The sequence below is a fragment of the Crotalus tigris genome, unplaced genomic scaffold (genome assembly GCF_016545835.1).
Source record: "Crotalus tigris isolate CLP2741 ecotype Arizona unplaced genomic scaffold, ASM1654583v1 scf7180000018549.3470463, whole genome shotgun sequence".
Classification (NCBI taxonomy): Eukaryota; Metazoa; Chordata; class Lepidosauria; order Squamata; family Viperidae; genus Crotalus; species Crotalus tigris.
In genome coordinates this window covers 1,835,887-1,861,981 of record NW_024097072.1, presented here as the reverse complement: position 1 = coordinate 1,861,981, position 26,095 = coordinate 1,835,887, and the positions used below count along the sequence as shown (strand labels likewise).

Below are 26,095 nucleotides of genomic sequence, written 5' to 3'. Positions count from 1 at the left end.
ATAAATGTTGGATAAAACGCCAATAAAAAAAGCAAACAAACAAAAGAAATAAATATTGCAATGACATACTTATGTCAAACATCAGAGACAAGTATTAAGTTTGTGTAAAGTCATCACACATGCTTCCCCTTGACCCTTCGGTACATATCTACGGTTAAGGCTTCAGTCTGAGAATAACCCCCGTTGAACTTAATGAAAATTTTGAATATGTATAGATACAACTGGACTGCATTGAAGAAAAATTTTGAAACTCCAAAATTATTTTTATCTAAAATATTATTTTTAACACCCTTCGGGTAGATGATTTGATTAGCCAAGTACTGCATGAAAATCAGAAATTATCATGTGAAGCTAAATAAAGTGTAGCCTGTTTTATATGAATTGTTCTCAGCATTAAGAGACTTCTGTGCAGAATACAGTTACCCTATTCACATAGGGAGGCTCACAATTTAATACAGAAAGAAAAAAGGAAAAAGACAGAAAATGCAAAGACCAGGAATTGTTGTTAACAGATAGAAAATGTACTGCATATGATTTTCACTCTCGCTCCCTAATTATACCCCAAAATGAAGCATCGTACAACTTCAATAGCTGTCATGTCACTCAGCTGTAATAAAATTACTGAGATATATTCACCCATCAATAGTTCTGTACAGTTTGACTCTAGAAGAATCTAAAGTTCTTTATAAATTATCCTGATAATTTGCACAGTTTGTTGCAAAGGGTGATTTGGATTTCTTGTATATGGTAGAGAAAAATCTAGCAAGATATATATATCTATCCTTAATAATATTAAAAATGTGAATCCTGGGAAAACACATATCAATACAATATAGAAAAAACGAACACCAGGATAAAAATAAAACAAACCTTTGGGCACTGACTGACTAAATTCCATAAAAGCCAAGCAGACAAGCAGATGAAAAAAAAATATTAAGAAAAAGACCCAGAAAAACAATGCTTTGTAGCATCATTATTAAAAAAAAGAAGAAGAAAAAGCTGATTTTTTATTTTTTTTACTCCACTTACATTTTGCTCCTCTGGCTCTAGTTTGGGAATCTTACGTGACTTGCGTTCTTCTGAATGGGAAGTGTCATGCTTGCCACTTTTTTTCCGCTTCTCTTTTCTCCCTTCATGCTTGGACTTGGCAAACTCGCTCGCTTGTACTTCATTTAAAAGATCCCCACACAGCGAGGACTCAAATAATTCCCTGCCGTTCTGGATAGTTTTGGTTATTTTTAGTTTGATTTCGGGTGAGCCTGTCTTCTTTGGAATCACCGTTTGGGATACTGAGGGAGGCGTGGGCTGAGGAGGCGACGGTTTTTCCAGAATTTCATGGGGCCTTAAGTTAGAGTTCTCCATTTGATAATACTCTGGTGGACTAAAGTTTCTAACGGTGCCAAAGCCGTTGGCAGAGCCATTAGGATACTGACTGTAGGATGGGTATTTGGTCTGAGGCTCGTACATGCCAATTTGGGGAAACCCATTAATGAGGGGCGGAAGGTCCTCTGCTGTTGGCGTGGGATACTGAAAACCTTGCTGCAACGCAAGAGCAGCTTCATAGGGCGTCTGTCGACCATCTTCCGTGATGTCGCTGTTGGCATCAAAAGCATCCTCTTGGCGGTTATTCGCCGAATCAATGAGTTGAGGTGGTTGCTGAATTGTGTTTCCCATGATCCCTTGCATGAAAGAGAAGGAGAAATCCATTGTTCTGCTCCAGCATCCTTAGCTTTCCCTTTTTCTCATAGGGCCTAAAATGCGAGAAGGAAAAAAAAAATGATTCTACGGCTTCTCTAGCAAAGTTTAGAAAAATCAAAGCAACCGCTGCGAATTAAAGTTAACAGGAATGTTCACTTTCTACTGACAAGTTTTCAAAGACTAGTATATGTATTACAGCATCAACTCTAGTGCATGGAGCAACCGCTTTTACGTCGTACACACACACACAAAAAAATGGGCTTTCTTTATTGTAGGCACAAAAGATCAGGTCCATGTGAAGATTTAATTAAACTGCCCAGGAATCTTCTTAACTAATTGTTAACACCTGCTTGGAGTTAGATAAGAATTCAAGCGTGGTTGGATTAGTTAGCTTACGGCTATGTAGGGATTTTAAGGCTGATCTCTCTTTTAACTCCACTCTTGGGCTCTGCCAGTCCTTCTCCTGCATCAGGTGAGTCAGTGGTCTATGAGAATGCAAACATGGAGCACAAAAGTATGCTTGGACACAAAAAGTTGAACAGTGCACTATTCAATGCCACTTGTTTGTGAGGTGGGCAGTTATATAGATTTGACATATAAATAAAAAAACAGCATTTTTGTACGCTCCTCCCCAGCAATTAATTAATTAATTAATTAATTCCTCTTTCTTTTCTCTCTCTCTCTGCCTCTCTCTCTCCCTCCCTCCCTCCCTCCCTCTCTCTTTCTCTTTCTACATACACACATACATATATGCATATTTCTTATCCACCTCAAAGAAGGGCTCTGAGCCTTTTTTCCTTTTGTGTTGGCATGTATATGTACACTTGAAGGACAGGTCTTTAAAGATGCTGCTTTTTGTTGCAACAGACTTACCATCACTATATTTGCACATTACACTCCAACTTAATCTCTTGTGGTTAACAGTGTAAAAATGTATCAACTGTGATATGCAACACACGACAGAACAATTAGGGCAATACAAAAGCTGTTCCAAAAAAGCAATTTGGAGCAAAACAAAATAAAAACGAGACAAGCATATTGTTTCATAGAACTTGATTTTCAACTCCAAGAGACTACATACAATAGATATTTTCCATGGTAATCTGTCTCTAGTCTGATCTTCCACCTTTGCACTCACGGCTATTGAAACTAAGTCCATCCTCCTCGCAACAAATAATGTACATTTTGCCTGGAGACACAAGTTTTTATTTTCTGCCTTTATTAAAAAAGTGACTAAGTATTTTCTCAGCAAGATATGCTGAAGCAGAAAAAGGAAACAGCTCTTCCACTGGAGGCCCACTGCTCTTCAAAAGCTCCATATGCACAAAGCAGAGGTTATCAGGCGTGTTGAAAATCAGATTAAAAGATTTGTGGCAGTATGGGAAAGCAAAGAGAAAATTATAGTATGGGAGAAAGTGTTGCAGAATTTTAGCAAGACTTTTGCCAAAAAAAATTCAGTTGTTGCATATTCCTCTGACAAAACAAATCAAAGTTCTATAAATGAGAAAGCGTCACAGACCATCATTTTGCCCATTAATATACTTAAAAAAAAAAACCACAACTTTATGGGACGATTAAGCTGCTTACAATATCCATGTATTTAAGCTCAGTTTTGACTTTTCTCAATGGTTTGCCACCACAAATTCCCTACTCCATCCCAAACTTCCAAGTATTTGTGGAATATAACTTGCCCAAAGTTAGGAGATGTTGTCATCAATTTCCCCCCCCCCCTGTCTGGAAACGGTATAAGATGACCTCCAAGGTCCCTTATCATCATCATCATCATCATCATCATCATCATCATCATCATCATCATCTTTGGCTCCTACACTGTCATCTCTTATATTGTTGGCATAGCCAGGTAGTCCTCGACTTACAACCGTTTGTTTAGTGACCGTTCAATAGGGCTTCGTATTTTATGACGGTTGCAGTGGCCCAGAGTCACGTAATCCCCTTTTGTGACTTTCTGACAAACAAAGTCAATGGGGAAGCCAGATGCACTTAACAATCGTGTTACGAACTTACAAACTGTAGTGATTCACTGAACACCTGCTGGCAAGGAAGGTTGTGAAATGGAGCAAAACTCACTTAACTAACATCTTGTTAGCAACAGAAACTTTGGGCTCAATGGTGGTCGTAAGTTGAAGACCACCTGTATGTAATAAACATTTTTTCTACATACCATGAACCTTTCTGCAGAAAAAATGTTCCAATGGAGATACATCTTTCTCTTTCAATTTCCCCAACCAATGACTTTATCGTCACAGGACAGCCTGTGAGATTGTTAACTGACCCAGAGGTACATCTGAAAATCAACATAGTGATAGCACCTCACCACATTGCCAGCTTTCCATCTAGTTAACCAATCTTTTACAACTGAGGTTAGTCACAGCAAAGATAATAATGGAGGCCAGGGTGTACAAAACACTGCAGTTTCGAAGCGGATTGCTTGAGATGCTGGCAAGACCACGTTGACACCGAAAGGAGCATTTTACAATCAGAATAAAGCAATGACAGGATTAGCCTTTGTTATGAACAAAAGAAGCAAAGGATGTTTCTTCCATTTTCAAATCTGTTCTATACCAGGAGGAAAAAAGAAAAAAGCCACAGCCATCAACCACTAACTTTCCCTCTACAAAAACAACACAAAAGCAGAAGCAACAGAGTTGGCTGTTGTGGGTCTGATATGCCTGTTCATTAAATGAAGAAAAGAGGAAGAAGAAATATTCTGATTACGACTGAAAGACATTGAAGTCTGGACAGGCTTGTGCAACTTGAAGGGAGCTAATATTCAGAGAAATAAAATAGACTTTCTGAGACACTTTAATTGCAAAATATACTTTAGAATGCAGCCACAATCTCATCATGCCTTGTACAACACTTGAAGAATACAAATGAGGTTATTCAGAGGCCCTGCTGTTAAACCTTACATCTAATGAGGCCATTCTTTCTAACACTTATTGTTATTAGTTAAGCAGAAAGAAAAGGGCTCACCCTTACTGGAATGTAACCGGGCTCACCAGTTCAAGAACTAATTATGCAAAACATTAGTAAACAGTTTAGTTTAGCAATTAGTCACCGACTGTAGCTGTGTGACATGCTAATTTGCATTGTGATTTGGCTTGATCTAACATGGGAAGGTAAAACTTAGTCACTTACTGGTTTGGGTGCCAGAATACTAACTGTAGCCTGGCCTGCTCTTGAATAAGCAGCACGAAGAATGATTTTGTATACTGCTGAGCCCAGTCTGTTAGCTGTTAACGCTTCAAAGTAAATGACACAGGATGTGCAAATCAAGAAGCAATTGATCTGCAGGGTTTCCATAGCTTAAATTTTGTTTTTCATCTCCTATAGGTGTGGCTTGATGGCGGGTAAAAAAAAAAAAAAAGAAAAGTCTTTCCCTTTCCTATATACCAGTGGTTCTCAACCTGTGGGTCGGGACCCCATTTGGGGTCGAACGATCATTTCACGGGGGTCGCCAAACAACGCAGTCTATTTTTTCCCCCCTTTTCCTTAGCTGTGCTACTCCCTTTTATTCTATTGGCTTTTGAAAGCCAATAGAATAGACTCTCTTGAATAGAGTCTAATTCTATTGGCTTTCAAAAGCCAGTAGGAATTGTCCAGGCTGTCTCTGCCCTGCTGAGCCCGCCAAAAGTCCCATTCTGCAAACAGTGCTGCACCAGTTGAGTAGTCCTCGACTTACGACCGGTTGAGTAGCCCTCGACTTACGACCGGTTGGGGGTCGCGGCATTAAAAAGGTTGAGAACCACTGTGTTAGAGGAATTATTAAATTGATGGAACATGTTATTCTCTATTGTCCTCTCTATGCAGGTGCTTGCCAAGAATTATCTCTATTCTTCACTAAATAATCTGGTCATTCTGATTTGGTTTGGGGGTCGCGGCATTAAAAAGGTTGAGAACCACTGCTATATACAGATATCAACTGAGGGAAGTGCAGCCGTGTTTTTTTTCCTAGTTAGCTTAAATCAGGGATGAATAATTGCAGAGCACACCTGATCCCAGACATCCTGCCGCTGAAATTCAGGGTCACGATAAGCCTTTTTTATGCTACAGTTCTTCTATGACCATAAGGTTGGGGATGGGAGCAAGAGGCTTCAAGCAGGCAAGCCAATTCTTATTTTTAGCATTAAAACCCCCCAACTCCAGCATTATAACTTAAAATGTATCTTGTTTCAAAAATCAGCAACCAATTTCAAATATTTGGGATGGCTCAAAGGACAAAAATGGGGCTAAATGCCTGCCAGAGGTCACTAACACTCGTTCCTACTCTCACCAGGAAAAAAAAAAAGCAAAACTTTGACTTCATTCTTTTTGGGGTGCCGGCTGTGCAACGTCCTCTCTATCCTTCAGCTCAGAGTTGCCATTTGTAACACAGAGAGAGCCACACTCCAAAGAAAGAAACCAATGCTCAGGAATGGCTGTCATTCTACCAAAAGAAAGCCCAGCAATGTTTTTTTCCCCACTGTTTTTATTGCGTCCAGGGCACGAAGTTCTTAACAGTAAATTAAAAATGGAAACATTACAGTGCATCACTGTTTCTGACTGCCATTTTCTACGATTTCTTTGAGCTTCCGCAAATGTTTCTGACACAACACTGCATCTATCAAGAGAGGGACAGGGAATCTTTCTCACTGGCCGGGAGGAAACACAGTGCTGGGTTCCTGTTGCCATTAATAGCAGGAAGCAAAATAATCTGATTCTACCAGCCAACCAACCCATCAGATCACTTAATTAGTAGGCACAGATTGCTTAATTTCCCACTGCTAATGGCAGCAAGAAGCCAGTGACCTGCATTAAGTCCCCTGGGGACAAAAGAGAAAAGAAGCATGTGTGCATGGATGTTTATTTTTATGAACTCAAAGGGAAAGTTATAGGGATATGAACGGACAACTTCTCATCTTATCCTTCTCATCTTTCCGACTACGTTCTCCTATTACCGTGGTGGCGAACCTATGGCACGCGTGCCACAGGCGGCACGCAGAGCCCTCTCTGTGGGCACGCGTCGTCGCTCCAGTCCTAGGCCTTCAGCTGGGTTTTGTAAAAGATTTTCGCTTTAGGCCTCCGCTGCCGTGTGCAACAAAAAAAGAAGGTTCAATCAATCAATCAATTTCAACTTCTCGCGGGGGGAAAAAAAAGATCTCGCAAAGTTGTAATTGATTGATTGAACTTTTTAGTCCCACCCAGTCTGCCGTTACCACCGCAGCCACGCCCACCCACTGGGCCATGCCCACCCAATTGGCCACGCCCACCCGGCACCCGACGATGCATAAGTGGGTTTTGGGTTGCAATTTGGGCACTTGGCCTCTAAAAGGTTCGCCATCACTGTCCTATTGGTATCTTAAGGTCATGATTACATTACTTTGCTGGGAGCGCCTGCATTGGAGACAAATACCTTTTGTGTTCAATCACACTGGGCCAATAAGGAATATTCTATTCCTATTCCATTCCTATTCCGTTCTATGCTTTCCCTTGTCATGGAAAATTGTGGCCACAGGGATGAAACACTTGCCAACTTCCCTTTAAGACAGACATGTCAAACACAAGACCCGGGGGCCGGATGCGGCCCGCGAAGTGGTTTCATGCTGCCCGCAAAGCCATCCTGGAAACAGTGAGGGAACAGCCCCTGCTGCCTTGGCCCTGGCCGGCCGGGAACCAATGTACAATTTTGTGGTGGTCATCTATGCTGAAATGCATTCACTCTTAGCTCCACAAGGCCATCTGGAAACAGCGAGGAACCAGCCCCTGCTGCGTCGGCCACACCCCCTGGGTGCGTGCTGGGGAGGTATCACCTTGGTGAGAAATGAAGAAATGCACCATCACCTGGAAGTGGCCAGCAAATGGCCCTCGCCTACTTCACCTATCCGGCTTGATGGGCTCTGCCCTGGTCCCACCCCTTTCTGCCAGAGACCCTCAGATCTGTCCCACTCTTGCCCAGGCACCCACAGGCACCCTTGACACAAATGATGTAGAGCTGGCCACACCCATTCCATCCACGCCCACCCAGGCCACACCCACCCGGCCTCCCGAGGGCAACCGCAATGCTGATGCAGCTCTCAATGAAATTGAGTTTGACACCCCTGCTTTAAGGCATACTCCAGATAAATGCAGTTTCGACTTTTTTGCATCCCACGTTTAGAATTACCCTCCCCCCAAAATGAACCCAAAACAAGCAACCCTCTTCCCAAAATGAACACACAAGGATGCTAGCCATCTTGAAGACCTTCTACTTTTGCAGCTTTTTACCTCACCACATGTGCACTTCACTGCTGAAGCAGCAGCGCAATATAGATGCCGAAAGGTTGGGTTTTGGGTTTTTTTTTGGGGGGGGGTAACACATTTTTTAAATGTGCAGTAAATGACAGTCTACTTCTGCTTTACTCTTTTGACAACAGGAATGCATAAACGGCAACATGCGAGGAAAAAATGGCATCAGCAAAAATGCAATCGTAAGGGAAATCTTGAGTAAGTTTGCTTTCCCCCACCTACCTGCCTTTTTTCCTCTGTATTTATTAACTTTCTGGCCCAAAACAACTTTAGGCATTTTTAATAGCTCACTATACAACAGGGCCCAATGAAACTCTGACAGCACTGAATTCCAACACATCTTTTCAACAGCAAGCCAACATCCTTCAAATTAGACAATCCAAAAGTTACATCGATTACAGAACCTGGAAAAATCAATAAGAGAACGTTATAAAACAAATGATTTGCAAAGGTTCTCTCTCAGACACAGAAAGGTATTGGCCCATGGCAACAGCAGGGCCATTTCAAGTTTCATTGTTGTGATTTATGTTCTGAAGAAAGTGAAATGCCAATAGATAGCTACCCCCTCCAGTTAATTTCTTGAATAAGTACGGGTGCAAAATATTACCGATATATCCTTTTTCACACGAATCTCTTTAAAATAGTTCTTGAGGGGTAAAGCCATCCATTAGCTTAAATTTTTTCTCCCTTAAGTCCAAACGCTATGTCACATCCTAAGTACAGTTTAAGTCACATGGCCACTTGCTTTCCGACTCTCAGGACTTATGATGGTAATTGTGGGGTTCAATTACGGTCATCACTCGAGGACTACACTATACAGCTAAAACACAGAACCCCGTGTTTTAGCTGTACAGTGTTGTGAAAACAACCTAAATGAAGGGTCAGAATAGTCACATGAGGTATCCTAATCCTTTACAGCAATTCCTGAACTCTTTCACGGGGGGAAATCATGAGGCTGCAATCCAGTTCTGAGATTCATGTAAGCTCCTAACATCACCACTCAAACAAAATAAGTGTCAACATGCAGCTTGAGAATCCAAATAATACTCCAGGTTTATTCCACCTCTGATCATCTTACTGTTTATTGAATACACTGCATGATTATGTTGAAACGAAACTAACTCTGAGATTCTGACACCAATTCATAGACTTGAAACAATACTTTCCCCAGCCAAACTTCCAACCTCTTACGTAGTCCATATAAACAAGTTCACTTTGTTATGGGAACCGTCTGCTTCAAATCCACACCTGTTCTGGTGTCCTTGACAAGGCTTCAGGCGCTCACGGTCTTCAGTTGAATTGAAGAAGTTTTGTTTCTCCATCTAACCCACTTGAAAGTAACACCTCCCCTCCTCAATCTAAAGGCAAGTTGAAATGCAGAGGCACGTAGCTGCCAAAGTTTCATCCTTGACAATAAGACTGCATTGATACAGAACTGTTCTCCATCTCTCCAAAAAAACTGCATCAATACACCCATTATCCATCCCTCCAATTCTGCTCCTGTGGAGTACAATGTATTTTGGTCTTTCATACATATATATTTCATACGTGCAATTATCCCAACCATTTCATTAATCAAACAACACACAAAGTAACATCCTTTGAATTCTGCCGTCATTTGAGATCATCCTGTGCTACCTAAGATAAAGTGAAGTTATAGGAAACAAATCAACTTTACCTATTCTTAAGTTATATCTTATCCAGTCTTTTTCCCCCTTCTGTTCAACCATGTTCAATTCTTGGAGACTGTCTGGACAAATCCCTGAAATTTCTTGGCAAGGTTTTTTCAGAAGTGGTTTGCCATTGCCTCCTTCTTAGGGCTGAAAGAAAGTAACTGGCCCACAATTACCCAGCTGGTATTGTGCCTAAGGCAAGAACTCATAGTCTCTTGGTTTCTAGCCTGATGCCTTAACCACTACACCAAACTATTCTCCAGAAGCTAACAATCATCATTCTATACCAGTGGTTCTCAACCTGTGGGTCGGGACCCCATTTGGGGTCGAACGACCATTTCACGGGGGTCGCCAAACAATGCAGTCCGCCATTTTTTCCCCCTTTTCCTTAGCTGTGCTACTCCCTTTTATTCTATTGGCTTTTGAAAGCCAATAGAATAGACTTTCTTGATTAGAGTCTAATTCAAAAGCCAATAGGAATTGTCCAGGCTGCCTCTGCCCTGCTGAGCCCGCCAAAAGTCCCATTCTGCAAATGGTGCTGCACCAGTTGAGTAGTCCTCGACTTACGACCGGTTGAGTAGTCCTCGACTTACGACCAGTTGGGGGGGGGGTCACGGCATTAAAAAGGTTGAGAACCACTGTTCTATACCAACCATGTTAAAAAGGCCAAGCTGTGTGCAGTAAAGTATGTGGGAACTGAAACGGGATCTCCAAAATCGTCCGGTATATGCTATATACTCATTTAGCAAATGATACCACTTTATATTCCTGTTCTGACAACAAGCCTGATTGTTTCTATGCATCTTTTCTTTCTGTACCAATTCATTCAGCTTCCAGTTTTACCAGGAATTTGGGGATAACAGAACAGAGGATGCCATAAGAAAACGCAGGCAGAAGAACATTCCAGGTAAATGTGATCATTACATTTTTGGAGGCAATTATGGCAAGGATGCTTTCATCCTCACTGCTTCTTCAGTAACATATACCAGCAAAAAATACACCAAGTGATGCATAACCTTCCTTAGTCTCACCAATGGGTTGATGTTGGAGGACCACTAGAAGCATTCATTAGTGCTATTCATTCACAAAGTACTTATGTCAGACTGCTCCTTCCTTTCATTCCTTTCAATTATATTATCTGTAACCCATTAATGAATTGCCGAAAGCAACTTGCGTTATGGGAAGGTGTTTAGTTTTGAGGCCTGAGGACATTTACTACATGCTTAAAATGCTATAAAAAGCAATAATTGCCATTCTGTATTTTTCCATGATTTACTCACGTGCTGGAATTCATTATCAGAGTGGTTCACACCTGAAAATTAATATTCTACAAGATGACCAGCAGAAAGCAAATTATGTTCATTTCTAGACCAAATTAAAAAAAAAAAGACGACTCCTATTTACTTTGGCTGAGAAGTATCAGTAACAAAATAAGATGATGAATTTTTAATCCTGTAACTAGGGCCCATCGTGTAGCCAAACATAAGCATGTTTACTTTCCTTTGCTGTCTTAACTCTTCTATAAACATTGTGGTTTGGAAAGTGCTTAGGTTCTAGTGTGGCCTTCCTGCTAACAACAGCGTGCTTCAAATAAAATACAACAGTAACAAACTAATATTAATTTTCTAATGTAAACTGCGCTTGGAGAAGCAATGCAGATTTGGAAACAGAAAAAAAATGGCCCTTGAGACTCAGAAAGGCGGAAGAGGGGGGAATTTCCTATCTTTGCCAATTTACCATTTGTGAAATGGGTGCTTTGCTACGCTGCCTATCTATAATTTTGTATCTGTAGAGTGAAGTCAGCCTCTGCCCTCTTCACAGCTTCCTGAGGAAAGAAAGCCTGTGGTTGTTTTTTTTTTTTTTTTGTAACTAGAGACAGGCCAAATACAGCAGACATTTTGTGGTGATCACGGTGACATTTTCTCAGGTTTCCAAATCTGCCTGCAGGGCCAAAAAGATCAGGCAGCCCAGATGTCTCTATGGCCCAGCCCTGAGCACGCACGAAGAGCTCTGTTGGATCAAGCCAAAGGCCCAGGTAGATCAGGATTTTCTCCCCAGGGAACAGAACATTCCCAAGGCTGCCCCATCCAGCAATTAGCTGGAGGATTACTGTCACTGAGACTGAAGATAACAATGAGCAATCTTCGTGGTGTTCCTTTCAAAATTCTGTTTAATACCAATAAATAAAGGGATGTTGTTGGGTTGGGTGCCAGGAAAATTGCTTCATTTTTTTTAAGGAACTGTGAGGTTTCAGTGCAGAACAGTTCTAGCTATACAATTCTTCTTAATTGAATGCGAGTGCACACAATAGAAAGATGGGTCCATGTGTCCAATATCACTTTTATAATTTTTTTTCCTGACAAACAAGTTTTTTTTTTAACTAGGAGGGCTCTCAAATAATTTGCGCACAATTAACTTAGAATCTGTACAACACAGGAACTTTCGCCCTTCCCACTCAACTTATACGTTTGATGATATAGCCTTACTTTGCCCATATTTACACAAATTAGGCAATCCCATCCCCACATGCGATATTAAAGGTACATAACCTTCCTCTGGCCAATTTTCAGGCTTGACCATTGAGTGGTACGTTGAAGGCAGTGTAAATAGTGAATCTGATGTTTATTTTCAATTATTTCTGTAACAGCCATGAGTATTCCCACATATTTATTTCCATGTTCTATTACTTAAATAATAAAATTCAGCGGGAATTCAGAACGATAGGGCGAGACTACATCCTAAGAGTTGGGGAAACTCACCTGGGCCTGGGTCTCCAAATTGCGCACACCTGTTTAAGACTTCTTTTTTTTTTTTTTTTGCATTCTCTGCCTAGGAAAATCCACCTTTATCGAACACTTTCACAAAGTTGTGAAAAGATTCTTAGATACATTGCATTTTTACATGAATGAGATCATTATCATCAGGAATAGTCATTTGTATATCTCAACTCCTGGCTGGCTCAGAGGATGCTGGCAAGGTATTGTCTCTGCCTGAGGGGTAATGCGACCTGGATGAGATGTAAACTCAGCCTTTTGTGAGATCTAATGACAGTGGTGACCTGGACCATCTGAGCTTAAGGATTCTATATCTTTAATTCTGAAAGGGGCTGTACTTCCTAGACCAGGGGTCTTCAAACTTGGCCCTTTTGTGACTTGTGGACTTCAACTCCCAGAATTCCTCAGCCAGGCACACGTGCCTGGCTGAGGAATTCTGGGAATTGAAGTCCACAAGTCACAAAAGGGCCGAGTTTGAAGACCCCTGTCCTAGACAGAAGTTGAACACTTTGGAGGTCTTCCCGGATTCTCAGCTCCTGCTTGAAGAGCAGTTGACAGTTATAGCCAGGAAGGGCTTTCCATGATTTTGTCTCATTTACCAGCTGTGCATGTTCTTGGACTGAGAGGCCCTACTCATTATCACTCAGGCCCTGATAACCTTGAATGTAGATTACTTCTATGATTTCTACATGGGCTACCCTTGAAGACCCAATGAGAAACTTCAACTGATCCAGTTGCAGTCATGGGCATGTACCACTGCTACAGGAGTGACACTACTAGATCAGTAGGCTTTGTGGTACAATTCAAGAGCTGTTTATCACCTACAAAGGCCCATACCCCATAGTAATTTGAGAATCTATCTCTCCCCCATTGCTTTTGCCCATCCTATAAAACAAGACAGAGCAACATCATGCTACGAATCTCATCTATTAAGAAATGTCATTTGATAGGAGCTAGGAAATGTGCCTTCTTCATCATGACCACTGACCTCTGGAACAATATCTCTTCGGAGATTCGGATGACTCTGATCCTGCTGTCCTTTAATTGTGCCTTGAACATTTGGCTCTTTCCTTAGACTTTATTCTATGGTAGGAGGTGAGTTCCACCTGTGAGGGCTTTTTCGTGGATGTTTGTTCCACTAGGATGATCACTCCCCTTTTCTGTTCTATTTGATGCTTTGTAACTTTGACTTTAATTCTGTACATCATTTAGAGTAATTGAGAAGATAGGCAACCTTGAAAATGTGAAATATAAATAGGAAGGAAGGAAGGAAGGAAGGAGAGGGAGGCAAGGAAGAAAGGAGAGGGAGGGAGGGAGGGAGGGAAGGAAGGAAGGAAAGAAAAAATCAGGTGATTTATTAAGTTCTGATTATCCCATTGCTGCCTATAGCCATTTGTGATTTTTTGTTTTCACAATATTACTTGATCATTTATATACTATTTGGGAGTACTCATATACTCATAGGACAAGAAATAAAACAACTTATATACAGACAGCAATAATCAGCAACAATTATGGGAGGAGACCTTATGGCGGAGCCTTCAGTAATAAGCAACAACTTTTAAATTCTGTTGAAATTAATGGCATCCCCTTCCAAAAGAAGTTTGCCTTACTACAATGTTTGCCTCCCATCACATCCCTACTTGCACATACACAACCTGGATTCCAATGACTATTCTCATATACATGCATTTATTTGTCATTCAAAAAAGCCTGGGCAAAGTTCCTCTTTCCAGATTAAAATATGTAAATAAAAACTTACAGTAGCATGCTTATGTACTGCTATTGATATTGAAATAGTTGGCTTTCAAAATATCAGAAAAGCTTATTTCTCAAACTGATTCCAGTATTTATATTACCATATAAAATAATATATCATCTCACTTGGCTGATATTTTTTGTACCAACACAATAACCTGTTCATCTTCATGTTTTTAAATCATGCAGAAATCTAGAGTGTTTGCCATGAACTGCAAAACTGTTCTCCAGCTTTACCATCATACAATGTGATGAGTCATTTCTAGCTTTACATACATGTAGCACTTAAGTCACAACAAATCATTCATTTTGGGGAGAAAATACATTATTCCTGGAAAGCATTTGGCTACAAATTTCACTTTTCTCAGCTTATATTTACATGTTCATTAGCATTTATTCTGTCACAGAAACCTAATATTATCACTGTAAGCTGTGCAGGCACACCTTCTGTCATGCATTGATCATCTTTTACTATGACCCACTTAAAGAAAAATAGAAACCAGAAAGAATGGCTCCATTGCTAGACTGACTGCTGAGTCCAACATGAGGAAATTCTGAAATATTAATGAAATGCTACTATGATAACTACATCCTTGAATCAATCACAATAATACATTATATTTTATCAGCTGGTAAGTTTTTAAAAGACAAAAACAGCACCACTGAGAAGTCTCTTGAATAAGTACAGCAAAAAGGAACACTCATATAAATATGTCTATTTGTGTTCCAAAACTGAACAATGCAGGATCAAACAATATAAAGTACATCCAAGCATACTAAGGTGGTGCCTTATTTACAAGATAGTCATACATACTGCTCCAGTTGTCCAAACATCATATTAATACAGGAGAAACAGAATTAGCATATCTAATATAGTAAAGATATAATATTCAGGATATGGAGCTTTTCTCTCCTGCACTATGAAACTGAAAAATACTTTCAAACATTACACAAATATACCTACTTCCCACTAATTAGATACCTGAACAGCAATTTGTCTCACATCGCTGTTGACTGCTGTGCATGAAATTCAAACAACACCCTTTGCCCAATTCAGTGACGATTAAAACAGAGAAATCGCCTCACTATCAACATAAAATAGACAAGAGAGAGAAAAAAAAAACATTGAGAAAAGCCTTAGAGAAAATCCTCGCTGGTATTACATTTAAAAGATCAATTTTAGCTAGCTGTGCACAAACAAGTGTGCCTTTTGTCAGCAGCTGATGGGGATGCAATTTCCTTGTTTACTTAGAGAAATTGTAGAGGACATTTCAGCTCCTTTTGCCACATGCGAGAAAGGCAGCCCTTCTATCTATTTCTCTTTAATTCTTCATGAAAATGGAGAGGGGGAAGAAGAAAAAAAAATCAGAATAACCCTGCTGCAGATTTGTACTGAAAAGGGTTAATTCCTGCACCGCAGTCCCTAGCAGTCCTGGCTGCAGAAAAGAAGGGAGGGAGGAAAAGATGGAAAGCTTCTCCAGTTTGTTTATGATAAATCTGAAACAGTGTAATGGTAAGCAGGGAATAAGGATCCCGGTGAAAGAAGTAAAACCCCGTTTGTTAACCCCAAACAGGGCTGGTTTCCTTTGGAGGGAAGGCTGGGGGTGGAGTAGGAAAGAGATTTTACACTGCAGTATCTGGCAGCAAATATGGCTGCCTCTGCCCCTTTAAATCTAAGTGGCCCTCCTCTTTCTCCTCCATCACACAAAACTATTATCTATAGTCTCACCACAATTATCCTTCTCCCTTTTCCAAGAGAGCCAGAGATGCTCCCCCTGGAAGAGAATATTTCCAATTCGAAGTTCAAACCCCGAGATGTTTGTGCATATTTATACATTGTAGACGCTGCAAGCACAAACACACACAAAAGGCTGCTTCACTACCAGGTCAGCCTAAAACTTCCCAATTCCAAGAATGTCCCTGCCTGTCTCGTGACTCTTCATGCCTTCCCACGCAAAATGTCACACAACAGCGATTAGCACTGTGTTGTATAATCCATTCAAAATCCACAGTTCAGACCTCACACCTCTTCCAGATTCTTTCTCTCTCTCTGCTCTCACACATGCTTCTTCTATGACCGTCTTGCTTACCATGTACAGATCACACAGCACAGATTCCTTCCTAACGTCATTCATTCCACTACACACACACACACTCTCTCTCTCTCTCTCTCTCTCTCTTTCCATAAAACAGACTCTTTTATTCTTTAAACTAAGAGGGTTGACGTTTAAAAAAGAGAAACCATTTAAAATTATTTCAGGAGCCCTGCTTTTATCACCAAGATCATAACACAGTACTGGGCTCTCACCACAATCCTCCCACTACTAATTGATCTGAACCTTCTTAAAAATGATGGCTCACTTGATCATTGATAGAGGTCTTCTGAGGCTGGGTGGTCCTCTGTCAGAAAGGTTCCAGTAGATCCTGCACCGTGTTTGGAGTACATGTCTGCTCCAGTGCTATCACAATGATCAATGGAGCCAGTTCTTTCCTTCAGAATTCTGAGCAATTTAATTTTGCTTATTCTTACCCTGCATATATCCTTAGTTCTCTTCAGATTCTGAAAAAGTTTTGAGCCCATTTCCACACATTAATCTGTTCCTCTTTATTGTGTCTCATTTCTGATGCATTTTCATATCATTAGTTCTCTAACTGCCAAAAAATATTCTCTATTCCTCTTCCCACTACAATTTAACCATGTATTAGCAGGGACTGAGCTGTAGTGGAGTAATTAACACACAGCATTAATACCTGAATATTTTTAATTGCTTATTACTGACTAGTGCTTTTTGCTAACTAGCAACTAAACACACAGTGTTTCTCAAAATTCAAAACCTTTCTCAAAAGCCATTCTTCCACAATAACCATCAGCTTGCCTTCTACAAATTAATCCTTCAGGATGTGGAACAGAATTACATCTCTTCATATTCCAGCATCCAACTATTCTGCTGATAATAGCTGTAATTTAATGCATCTGAAAGGCAGCAGGTTGGAGAAGGCTGAACTCAAGAAACCTGACTCCAAATTTAAAATCATAATTGATTTCAGGTAATTTGCCCTTTCACCCAGCAGCTTGGGCATGAATGCAATATGTACAGAGGTGATCTGTCATGCCTGTGTGTTATCCTGCATCTAAAAAGCTCAAAGTATCATAGATATATTTCTTTCCATTTAATTTTTACATAGTTGCCATGATAGGTTTAGACAAGCTGAGATTACGAGATAAACAGAATTGGGGAGCTGATGTTTGCAGGACTCTGACTCCACACCACTGTCCATTACTAAATGTTACTTACTAGGCGGTGTTGACATAAATGGATACACTTTTAAAAATTGTAATGGGTGCACGCCGAAACATTGTATAAATGGTATACAAACACACCACTTACAAATACAAACGGCATCTGCAACTTATGACACGTATACAATGTAGCAAGTTGCACAAGCTGCCTCCTTTTCAGCAACCAAACCGCTCTAAGGTATTGTATTGTTGCTGTTGTTTTAAAAAAAGACGTCAATGCAAGAGGGGGGAAAAAATGGAAGAGAAGGGGGAAAAGCCCAACTTTCCAAGCCTGGCCTTTCCTCCCCATTTGCAACTCCAAGAATCCCAGCAGAAACTTATTGTTAACTTATCATATCCAAGAGATTAGGGGCTTTTTACAAAAAAAAACAGGGCCAGAGTTAAGCGCCGCAACCTGGAGAAGCAAAGCCTGATGAGGACTAGCAACTTTAGAGAGTCGGCTGCATTGTTAGCAGCGCCCGCCCTACCGCCCGCGCGGCTGCCTCGCCACCCAGGGTTCTGGCCCCGCCCCCGCCCCAAGCCCCGCCCCTCCCGCTCACCCTCCTCCTCCCCCCCTCCATCCCGCCTCACCTTCAGTCAGTTCCATTCTAACTCCCCCCGCCGTATCGGACCGATCGCCGCCGAGACACAAAACGCGGGAGTCACGCCGGGGAAGGCCCGAGCCAGGCCGGCCCGAGCCAGGCTCGGCAAGGGGGGCGGGCCTGGCCCCGCAGTAGGCCGCGTTCGATCCCCGGGCTCAATTTCTGCAGGCTTCCCGCTCGTCCGGCCTCGGTCCCCGCCTCTTCCCCCCCGCCGCTTCCCCTCCGGGTGCCGTCCCGGGCGGCCGAGGAGCCGCAGGGCCTCGAGAGAGCCGCCGAGGGCGCGGGAAGGGGGGCGGCACCGAGTCGGGGGGAAAGGAAGGGGGCGCTGGCGCTCCGCTCGTTCTCGGCGTCCCGGTCTCGGCCCTGCTCGTTCCCGCTTCCTCCGCCTCCTCTCTTTCCTCACGCACACAAAGCTCCACACACAGGCGGCGCCGGGAAAAAGACGCGCTCCCATTGGCCGGCGCCAAAGTACGGGCCCCGGGGCATCTTGGGAATTGTAGTTTTTGCCGCCCTCTCCGGTTCTTGGGGCCTTGACCGAACGGGGTTCTGCGCGGTTGGCTGGCCGGCCAGTCATTAGGGGTGGCTTGGCAGGAAACGACGGGCGAAAAGCCATTGGCCAGCAGGACCGGAGGTAGAGATTTTTATTTTTCTCTCCCCGATGCGGGGATGAATGTGATAAGAGTTGCACACAAGCACACCCAGCATAATGCAACTCGTCAGTGCAAAGTAAAAATAAAAAATGTAGATTTTTTTTTAATGCATAGCTTACCTTGAATCTTATTTAAGTTATTGCAGGAATCGCTTATCGCTCCTAAACAGGCTGGGTCTCTTACTGTAGTAAAATGAGGCAAGTAACAGGAATGCCTTAGACGAGATTGATTAGATAGAATTGAGCATTTGTGGAGAAGACGGGATGAAGGCAATATTGATTTTTGTTGAATTATCACTCTAGATCACAGTTGCCCAACCTTTTGGCTTGCTGGGCTGCACTGAGTGAAGAGGGATTGTCTTGTATGTATCAAATATATACTATAGTTAACTTCCTTTATTTAAATTTTTATTAACTTGTGGGGCCGCATTACTAGGAGTCCAGGGCTGCATGAGGCCCATGTGTTGTGGGGTGGACAAACCTAGATGCTTTGGGACTGCAAAATAATAAATAGCTTTGTGTAAATGAGACAGCAATCGAATACATGTATATCTCCGAAGAAGTTCCGATGGAATGAGGCCTTTAAGGAGATGTACAATCCTATTTTTGCTTTTGACTTCATTTATTCCCGAATTCAGCTGAATATTATTGTTCCTGCATCCCTTTTGAGAACAGATCTGCTCCTATAGACTCTGGGTAAATATCAGGCATCAAACAACTAAGAGCCTCTACATGTTTCCAAACAGGATCTGTTTTAAAGCATCCATTACCTCTCAAAAGTATTTTGTGCAGGAGGGAAGGTGCAAATGAACAAAGAGCAGCCTCCTTTTGTGTGATTTTCAGGCAGTATAAAAGTTGGATGGAAGAAAATACGAACATCACAGCTGAATTTTGAAACGCAGGAGCAAGTTATAGCAATATAGTTCCAGCTTAATTCTTCAGTCATTTAAATATGTCCCCTAAAAGAACAAACTGGGGATTTAGAAATGTCTTAGGTTTGTAGCTTTCTAATATAACAATTAGTTGTAAATAATTAAGTATTTTGCTTTCTGGGTTTTTGAGATTCACATTTTAGAAAGACCAATGCAATTTAAAGGGTGTTGTGCTGTCTTAACCCCCACCCTTCTTCCAGCTAGATTGATTCAGTTCCTTCAACGTGTTTTCAGAGCATTCATTTTCCGTATTTTGACTGATTCTACTGCCTTTCCTGGAACCCATTTGTCTTGTTGAAAAGAGTGGCATCAGGCTTTGACAACAGTATTCCAGGGGAAATCTGGCTAGAACGATTAGAGTGGGGCAATTATTTATAGTGGCTTGAAAGCTCATTCTGGTGTCCACCTTGGCATATGTTTCCTTTACCGAATCAAGTTGCAGATTTCATATAGATATGGAAACAGACCCTCCTAAAACTTCATTTGTACTGTATGGTCCTGACTGCTGCAAATTTTGATGGATAGTTTGACAGCATCTGGCCTGTTTGTGGCCTTCCCTACTGTGCTGGCAATGGAATAAAAGACAGGAAATCAAGTGGGCGCCAACTTCAAATGTGTATCTCGCTGCATGGATCCCTGAATGCAGGCAACTGAAACGTTGGACAAAAATATTTAGCACTGTTCTCATGTGGTTATTTATTACCAGCAGAGAGATTTTTTACATATAGCATAGGAAAGTCTAGTGTTGTATTTTTTCCCCCACATTCTGGAATCACTTTAAGAAGCTCTTTGTTATCAAATGTGAGGTTTTACAAAGATGCCACATCTGAATTTAGGCCAAGGAGAGATAAAATACAAAAAGAAAAAAAAAAGCTTTTACAACAGATACAAAGGCTGCAATGGAAGAAATAATAACAACAAAATATGTTGTCTTCTTATAACATTAGGTTTCTTATATATTGCTTTTATTCTAACTTACTTGCTTACTGGATCTGAGAAATGCAAAATTCTTAAACAAATTGAACAAAATATGAGTAATGCTCAATGCATATTATTTTGAAACAGAGATTCAAATGGTTGATGGTATGAATCAGAGTTAATCATTTCTTTTGTAAGTAAAAAAAAAAAAAAAACCCGCCTACTGTAAAATAGAGACAGACAAGACACAGATAGTCTTACATTCACTTTAATTTCCAATACATAGAGTACGTATAACAGTAAGCTAAACAGGATGTCTTTAATTACAAATTAGTTGCATTAATTGCCTTTCCATTGCCTAAAAGCAAGTGTAAAGAGTCCAGTGTTTGTCTCAGGTTTTGCTTTTACCTGCTAAGGCTTAGCATTTGGACAAGATAGTTTTGCATGGAGAAATATACAGGAAATTATTTGCAATTCAGTGTAGCGTAAGTAAATGTTTTGGGGATTCAAATCACTTGCATCAGAGCCAAAAAGAAAAGGGAACAAAGCCAGAAACAGCAATAGCTCAGTAAATAAATAAATGGGATATGGGTTTGGAGGAGATGTGAAAGCAATCATAATTAGCTAATGGTGTAAAAGTAGCAGAAAGACAGATATGTTCTGATGAAAATAAAATAATTTTATCTGTTTTCAACAGTAGCTGAATGTGGATATGTCATTTTTTTTTTTCCTGCTTTCTACTGGTCAGCCACTAGGATGTTTTCTCTCCCAAATTTGTGGTGAAACCAAACTCTGCTGACACGCATCTTGAAGCAGTACTTCTATTTAAATTAACTATTTAAATTATGGAGAAAGACAAGATACAATGTTCTGGGGAAAAAAAATCTTGCTTGATCTCTCTACTTTTTTTGAATCATCAAAATGTTTTTGCTGAGCAAGTGACTGAATTAATCTGAAAGGAAAGAAATTGCGAGAACCCTTTCATTTTACCTTGGAGGAGTCAAGTCTGATAACTGAACGTAGTGTGAACTTCTCATTAAACCTTGCATCGGTTGCAGCATCATTTTCCAAGTGCATTTTTTTCTGTTTATATTTTCAGAAGGAGTTATATAACATACTACACAAGGAAGTAGCTCTTGTTTCAGAGATACTTCCTTAACCAGATTTCTCAATGCTTTCACAACAATAGCAGAGCTTCTAATATACTTGAAAAATTCTTTAAAATTCAGGGAGATAGTAAAGAGACTGGACATTTACCTGTCTGAGACGGTCTAGGTCAGGGGTAGGCAACCTGGGCTCTTTTATGACTCATAGACTTCAACTCCCAGAATTCCTGAGCCAGCATGGCTCAGCTTGGAAACCTCTCCCTTTCCCCTCAGCATGGCTGGCTCAGGAATTCTGGGAGTTGAAGTCCACGAATCATAAAGGAGCCAAGGTTGCCTACCCCTGGGCTAGGTCAAGCATGTCAAACTTGTGATGTCATGTGACATCGCGTGACGTATCACGACTTTTTCCCCATTGCTGGCAATGGGGTGGGTGCGGTTTCAGTATGATGTATCTGGCCCACAGGGCCGGCAGTTTGACATGCCTGGTATAGGTTCTCCTGCTTCAGTAGGGGTCCTAGAAGACCTCCAAGGTTCCTTCCCGCTCTATTCTATTCTAATTCTAATAATCTGTCTTGAAAGTAGCCCATGTTGAACTATATAGCACGATCAAACATCAGGAATTGACCACTGGAAATGCTTTATGACATATTTTGCATTATGTCATAAAATGAATCCAGATCACGTGAAGTATTAATACCACTTTACAATGCCTTGGGAAGGCCACACTTGGAATACTGCATCCAGTTTTGGTCCCCACAATGTAAAAAAGATCTTGAGACTCTAGAAAGAGTACAGAGAAGAGCAACAAAGATGATCAGGGGACTGGAGACTAAAGCATATAAGGAACGGTTGCTGGAATTGGGTATGTCTAGTTTAACGAAGAGAAGGACGAGGGGGGATATGATAGCAGTGTTCCAATCAGGGGCTGCCCCAAAGAAGAGGGGGTCAAGCTATTCTCCCAAGCGCCTGAAGGCAGAAGCAACGGATGGAAACTAATCAAGGAGAGAAGCAACCTAGAACTAAGGAGAAACTTCCTGACAGTGAGAACAATTAACTAGTGGAACAACCTGCCTCCAGAAGCAGTGAATGCTCAAACACTGGAAGTTTTTAAGAAGAGACTGGACAGCCATTTGTCCAAAATAGTATAGGGTTTCCTGCCTGAGCAGAGGGTTGGATGACCTGACCCCAGGATAGCGCAACTGTCATAAGTGTGAGTTACTTGCCAAGTGTCTGAGTTTTGATCATGTGGCCGTTGGGATGCTGCAACAGTCACAAGTGTGAAAAACTGTCGTAAGTCACTTTTTTCAGTGCCTTTGTAACTTTGAACAGTCACTAAACAGACTGTTATAAGGCGAGGACTTTACATATATAGTATTTAGTAGGTAGGAATCAATAAGAGCCAAACCAAACATATTTGCGCAGCCCCTGCTGATCTTTTTCAAAATAGACAGGATTTAATGGTAAGCCTGTTTTCCTTTCCTAGAATTTCAATTAAGGTTCTAAAAAAAGATACCAAAGAACGCACAATTCTTACATTTATCCCACTTCCCATTTACGTTTCATCAACAGCCCATCAACAAAAGATAAAAGGCACGTTAAATGTAAATCAAGAAAAAAAATTGAGCAGTCATCACCAGAAGGCATTTACTTATCAATTCATATGTCTTTAATTGGCATGACTGGTCAAAATGTATCATTCTATCACTTACAAATGAGTATTAGCAATTCTTTAAAGTTTTTAATTTAAATGTTTCAATACTAAATACTTTGAAAAATCAAAAAGGTAAAACCAGCACAATACATTGGACTAAATGCTTTTGTACATCATTATACAGTACTAAAAATCGCTGTATGGTAGCATATATCCTAATGAAAAAAAAATCAGAAGAAAAATTAGTGTATGATTATAATTAATTATGGAGGATATATTATTCGCCAGTTGCACACATTTTCCCGAGCAATCTTCTCAGGGTACCAGAGTGGATTAGAGTGCTTGAAAAAAAAAAAGTGGGGGGAGATTATTTCCACATTAGACAAGTAGAAGTGAAAATCTATTTTCAGTCAGCAGAAGTGCTAAGCAAGCATCAGATTCCTAGAAACAGTTTCTCGGTTTCTCCGTTACAAATACTTCACAATTGCAAACAGCCAGCTTGGCTTTATTTGATTTTGCATATAAGCTTTCCCAAGCTTTGATGTGTACTACGTCACAGATGCTAAGGAAAGGTTTTCAGAGAGGGGGAAAAAATTTGGTTTTAAAGATCTTAGCCACTGGTTGCCAAATCTGTCATTCTATCTCAGCCATCTCTCCAATTATATTTGGACTGCAGAATCCAGCTCTGTGCCCACATCCCTATTTTTGCACGAATGACATAACTCGGGAGACTGCCTAGTGGAGAAACTAAATCAGGGGTATCAAACTCAGTTTCATTGAGGGCCGCATCAGCATTGCGGTTGCCCTCAGGGGGGCGGGGGGCGGGGGTGTGTGGCCAGGGTGGGTGCAGCCTACTGGGTGGGCGTGGCCAGCTCTACATCGTTCACGTCAAGGGTGCTTGTGGGGGCCTGGGCAGGAGTGGGACAGATCTGAGGGTCTCTGGCAGAAGGGGGTGGGACCGGGGCAAGCACCAAGGCATGGTCCATTTCTTCATTCCTCACAAAAGGTGACACCTCCACAGCATGCACCCAGGGAGCAGGGCCAACGTGGCAGGGTCTGGTTCCTCGCTGTTTCCAGACGGCCTTGTGGAGCTAAGACTAAATGCATTTCAGCATGGATGGCCACCACAAAATTGTACATGGGCTCCCGGCCGGCCTGGGCCAGTGCCAACGCAGCGGGGGCCGTTCCCTGACTGTTTCCAGGATGGCTTTGCGGGCCATAGGAAACCACTTTGCGGTCCACATACGGCCCCCGGGCCTTGCGTTTGACATGTCTGAGCTAAATGAATCCGTAGGCTGAAATCAGAGGTTACCAACCACCCAGAATTTTACTGAACCAGGTAGAATGCTAGCTGCGCACTCTCATTTCTCTCTAAGATCTCCAAGGCAACGTACACTGTACCGCAGCAAACAAATGGGAGCATAAGCAAGGGAAAGGACATTACTTCCCTCCAGAGACGAGACTCGCCTTCCTTCCCTGTAAATGTCAAACGTTGTTTCAAGGCCAATTGCAAAACTGTATTAACCCTCTTGTAGCAAAGATTAATAAAAAGACAGCAAGACAGAGAGGGAGAAACCCTGATTCCCACAACACGCTTAACCTAGTCACAGCTCTAATTCTGGCCAAAACTACATTCCTGGGTCAAAAATAGCCCTTTAGGAATTGAGAGTCTCCACCTACTTTCTTCAGATAATGACAAGCACAGTGCTGCTGAAGCTCCTTTATACCATTCTTTTTTTCTTTCTTCCTTACATTTTTATACTGCCACAGTCAAAAGCTCTCAGCAGCATGCCACACAACTGACAACAATCCACAGAACATATGGCAATTAGTAAAATCAACCACAGCCAGAGAAAGCATCTGGAATGACATACAAAGGGATCACTCTAATGAGAGCGTCAATCTGTTAATTAAAGGAGCCCTCCAAAAGAGCTTTTTCTTCATCCTCTGGATCAGGGGTAGGCAACCTTGGCTCTCTTATGACTCGTGGACTTCAACTCCCAGAATTCCCGAGCCAGCCATGCTGAGGGAAAGGAAGAGGTTTCCAAGCTGAGCAATGCTGGCTCAGGAATTCTGGGAGTTGAAGTCCACAAGTCATAAAAGGGCCAAGGTTGCCTCCCCCTGCTCTGGATGGAAGGTAATTTTGGGCAAACGTTGCCTCTGCAGAGCAGAGGGGACAGAAAGATAATGATTCTTCAGAAACAACCCCCTGCTGCTGCTGCTGCTGCTGCTGCTGCTGCTACTACTACGAAGTAGGAAATTAAAGAATAAAACAGAGGATAAAACGGAAGAATATGGAGGGTCCCTATCAACCCTGGCTCTGTTCCCCTAAAGCAGGGGTTTTCAAACTTGGCCCTTTTATGACTTGTGGACTTCAACTCCCAGCATGCCTGGCTGAGGAATTCTGGGAGTTGAAGTCCACTCCTCTTAAAGTCTATATCAGTGGTCTTCCAACTTGGCCCTTTCATGACTTGTGGACTTCAACTCCCAGAATTCCTCAGCCAGGCACGAATTCTGGGAGTTGAAGTCTACAAGTCATAAAAGGGCCAAGTTGGAAGACCCCTGCCCTCAAGTATGACTTCAAAACCCGGTTGAACTAACTTTGTTAGTTGGTCACTCCCAAGTACATCATACAAGATTTTTTTTTAAAATTAACTTAGAGCATCCTGGAAGAAGGGTAAACGTGCCATATTGATCAAAAGCCAATCAGTGCAAAAAAAAAGTGACTATTCCGTTTAAGCGACTACCCACAACAGGCTTAACCCGTAT

General features: G+C 41.6%; 1 protein-coding gene across 4 annotated transcripts in view; it reads right to left on the bottom strand.

The window, feature by feature from the left end:
* Positions 1 to 26,095, bottom strand: part of NSD3 (nuclear receptor binding SET domain protein 3) — a 78,939-nt gene that overhangs the window by 52,347 nt on the left and 497 nt on the right. For 2 of the 4 annotated variants that reach the window (XR_005557990.1, XM_039354256.1), the window contains exons 1-2: positions 18,060 to 18,539; positions 1,030 to 1,751 (exon numbers count right to left, since the gene is read on the bottom strand). Coding sequence is in view for 3 of the 4 variants with exons in the window: in XM_039354256.1 (XP_039210190.1) it covers positions 1,030 to 1,707 (678 nt within the window). In the remaining variant the exon portion in view is untranslated. Of the gene's footprint in view, positions 1 to 1,029; positions 1,752 to 13,418; positions 13,665 to 18,059; positions 18,540 to 26,095 lie in introns of those variants that run through there. The other 2 variants (XM_039354254.1, XM_039354255.1) reach the window with 2 other exon arrangements.